Below are 4,290 nucleotides of genomic sequence, written 5' to 3'. Positions count from 1 at the left end.
GACATAAAAATAAACAGACAAAGGTAAAAAGTCTGGTAAGTTTATATAAAAATAGAGATTGGTATGCTGTTACATACATATATATGTATAAATCCAAACTACAGACACTGAGTCTAAGCCAACTCACAGTGCCCCTATAGGAAACTAGCCAACTCGTAGTAGCCCTGTAAGACGGGATAGAACCCCTGTGAGTTTACAAGACTGTTACTCTTTATGTGAAAAGAAAGTCCTGTCTTTCTTCCTCAGAGAAACTGGTGGTTTTGAACTAAGGACTTTAGGACTGCAGATAGACAGATAAAGATAGAGATCACTCGATAGAAAATAGCATTAAAATAAGCTAATAAATTTATAGAACCAATAAAATTACATAACCTACTCTTATGTGAATGAAATGGGACTTTGCATCCTTAAAATACTCTATTTCAAGTAGCAAATTAAAAAAAATAACTATGGGTTTTTCCTCACAAGTTCTGGCCATAAAATGATGCTCAAAGAGGTCTGACTTTTGAGATTTTTGGAGGAAGAAGGTATTTTTTTTATGGAAGGCAGGACCTTGGGTCACACTGTGTATAGACCAACATGAATATGATAGTTTCAGGGTAAGGGCAGATTTACTAACATAAGTTATTATTCTGACAACAGTGGGCTTCTATATCTCATAGGCTACGTCAAAGGTGTGGGACCAGACAGTTTGCATTGATCAATAGCTTTGTGATCTAGGAGATTTATCTTTTCCCCGTTTGGGTGATGTGGAAACTGAAAACCTGGATATGGAATTATTTTTAGTTCAAAAAATTTGTGTCACTGTAAATGATTTTATAATCATCAAACTGAAGTTCATTTCTTTTCTTCGTTTGACTGCAGGGCAAACATAACTGTTCCATACAATTATGAAAACCGGATCATGGAAGAAGCCATATTCTTTTTCATCTGAGAATTTTTCTTGTTCCTTCACTGAAGAGAGCTACACCTAAAACCCAAATCCATACATGGCAGGTTGGAATCATACAGGTGTGAAGGAATTCCTTCTAGTAGGATTAACTGAAAATCCTAATTTGCAGATTCCTCTCTTTCTTATCTTTGCTTTCATATATTTCATCACTCTGCTAGGCAACGGGGGGATGATTGTTTTAATTAGGTTAAATACCCAACTCCACACACCAATGTACTTCTTCCTGAGCAACCTCTCTTTCTGTGATATCTGCTACTCTACTGCCATTGCTCCTAAGATGCTGGTAAATTTCTTATCAGAGCATAAATCCAGCACCTTTTCTGGTTGTGTACTGCAGAGCTTCTTTTTTGCAGTGTATGCAACCACAGAAGTCATCCTCCTGTCTATGATGGCTTACGACCGCTTTGTGGCAATAGCTAGTCCCCTGTTGTATACAGTCATCATGACACAAAGGCTGTGCATTAGCATGGTCCTTATCTCTTACTTAGGTGGACTCATTAATTCCTTGACGCACACAATTGGTTTGCTCAGACTAGACTTCTGTGGTCCTAATATTGTGAACCATTATTTCTGTGACATTCCCCCTCTTTTAAAACTTTCTTGCTCTGATGCCCACACCAATGAGATGCTACTTTTGATCTTCTCTGGTGTCTTTGCAATGTTGACTCTCATTATCTTCATAGTCTCCTGTGTCCGCATCATCATTGCCATCCAGAGAATCCACTCAACTGAGGGAAGGCGCAAAGCCTTTTACACCTGTGTCTCTCATCTGACGGCTGTCACCTTATTCTATGGTTCTGTGGCCTTTAGTTATATCCAACCCAGCTCCCAATATTCCCTGGAACAGGAGAAGGTTTCATCTGTGTTTTATACATTCGTGATCCCCATGCTAAACCCACTGATCTATAGTCTTAGGAATAAGGATGTAAAAGAAGCTGCTAAAAGGTCAATATTTTGGAAGAGAATCCCCACTTGACTCAGTGACATGATTTTTCTAAGCTGACATTAATCTGTAGAGATAGAACTATAAAATTTTTTCACAAATATAGTCATAAGAATAAATTTAGTAAAGATATGGAAGTAATGGCATATCGTCCTAATTAGTGTTTCATGTTTTTTCTATGTAAATTTTCTTTTATTTTTTCATTTCCTTAAAAGTAAATTACTGTTAACATATTTATTACTATAATGTTAAAGAGCTGGCTATGTATTTAAAAGAATAAGACCAATTACTTCAAGTCAAAGGAATATTTTATCCAGTGGAAAATTTCAAGTATATTAATATTTTAAAAGAATAAAATATTCCCTTTGTCTAATTATCCGTGCTTTCTCATGCAAAATGAAATTATTCTAAGAATGCCATAGTCAAGTAAAATCGTATATATATGTAATATGACAGACAAATTAACACATAATATGTGTTTTCCATTTTGTTTTTAAATATGCATACATCCATAGTATCTTAGGAAAAATGGTAATGGTAAATAACAAATATATAGAACACACTTCTATGACAGAGAAATTTAAAATATGGAGGAAAATATTTAAACAAACTGGGATCATGGGACTATGGAAAATGGGAAGGACTATTTAAGGGCAGGGGAATCCATTTTTATCTTTAATAAGGATCCATTATATAAAAACAGTAGAAAATAAATCTGAAAAGTCATTTCAGGTCACATATGTGAAAAAATGTTGATGTAGATAATGAGTTTTAAAATGCTCTCAAATGACTAAGAGGTGAAGTTTTAAATAAAATATAATTGGAATTATTTTGGGAGAAAAATGTTGTTGCTGCTATCAACATGGTAGGTAGAATAACAAGTTGGGAAAAATTACTCTAAACGTATACAAATCAAAGTGTTCTGAAGTGGGCAATAAAGAGAAGTAGAATGATTTAAAGGAATTCATGAAAATTAGCAACAAAATTTGAAACATAATTATGCTTTTATTTTCACGGAATGTTTCTACAATAAATAACAGGCTTTGAAACTACATAACTAGCAAATAAATTGACTAAGGGTGAAAGATATATTTATGTATCTGGATATGTGAATACATTTATTTCAAAAAGTTCATGGAACATAGCAAAAGACAGAAAACTACCAAACTCTTTCTATGAAGCTAGTATAACTCTGATCCCTAAAGCAGGAAAGGATCTAACAAGAACTGAGAAGCACAGACTAATATCCCTAATGAACACTGACACAAAAATCCTTAACAAAATACTGACCAATAGAATACAAAAGCATGCAAAAAATGTAATTCACAAGAATTGTATGAGTCCCTAATAAAATGTTAAAAAGAAAAAAAAACATACTTCACAATGACCAAGTGGATTTCATATCAGGGATTCAGGGATGGCTCAACATATAAAAGACCATTAGTATTATTCGCCACATTGACAGGAAACAATATAAGAAACACATAATAATATTGATAGATGCGGGAAAAAATATCTGACAACTTCCAACACCCATCCCTGTTTAGGACACTCAAGAAGACTGGAATTGAATGAAAATTCCTCAATGTTATACAACCTACACACGAAAAACCAACAGTCAACGTGGTAATCAATGGAGAAATGACAAAAACAATTCCACTGAAAAAGGAGACCAGAAAAGGGGGCCCCTTGTCCCCACTCCTATTTAACATTGTACTGGTCATCCTGTCTCACAAAATAAAACAAAGACATCAAGGATATTCACCTGGGGAAGGAAGAGTTCAAACTATAGTTATTAGCAGACGATATAATTTTATATATCGAAAATCCTCCAAACTCAACAAGTGGAGTGTTGGAAGTGATAGAGGTATATGGCAGAGGGGCAGGATACATAATCAACAGCCAGAAGTCTATCAGACAGCTATACACATGGGACAAGACCACAGAAGAAGGAATCAAAAAGGTAGTCCCTTCAAAATAGGCAAGCACAAATTGAAATATCTAGGGATATATCTGACTAAAAATCTAAAGATTTGTATGAGGAAAACTACAGAACACCATCACACACACACACAAAAAGAGTGACCTCAACAAATGGAAGAATACCCCATGCTCATGGATTGGAAAACTCAATATAATAAAGATGTCAGTTCTGCCCAAGGCATTATATGTTTAATGCTATCCTGATTCAAATACCATCATCCTTCTTCAAAGAATTTGAAAAACTGATTGCCAACATTATATGGAGAGGGAAGAAGTCCAGAATTAGCAGAGAACTCCTCAAGAAGGACAAAGTGGGAGGGCTTGCTCTACCTGACTTTAGCAAATGTTATACAGTCACAGTGGTCAAAACAGTGTGGTAGTGGTATAATGACAGATATACAGACCAATGGAA

General features: G+C 34.9%; 1 protein-coding gene across 1 annotated transcript; it reads left to right on the top strand.

Moving 5' to 3' along the window:
• The first annotated feature begins 989 nt into the window (after nt 1-989).
• LOC142446450 (olfactory receptor 5J3-like) lies at nt 990-1,928 on the top strand. Its single transcript, XM_075548200.1, has one exon. It carries the CDS (start codon nt 990-992, stop codon nt 1,926-1,928), a length of 939 nt encoding a protein of 312 aa, XP_075404315.1.
• The last annotated feature ends 2,362 nt before the right edge of the window (nt 1,929-4,290 follow it).

This window comes from Tenrec ecaudatus, chromosome 4 (assembly GCF_050624435.1).
Source record: "Tenrec ecaudatus isolate mTenEca1 chromosome 4, mTenEca1.hap1, whole genome shotgun sequence".
NCBI classification, from domain to species: domain Eukaryota; kingdom Metazoa; phylum Chordata; class Mammalia; order Afrosoricida; family Tenrecidae; genus Tenrec; species Tenrec ecaudatus.
The sequence above is the reverse complement of the archived record's forward strand: the minus strand, read 5'-3'. Positions and strand labels throughout refer to the sequence as shown.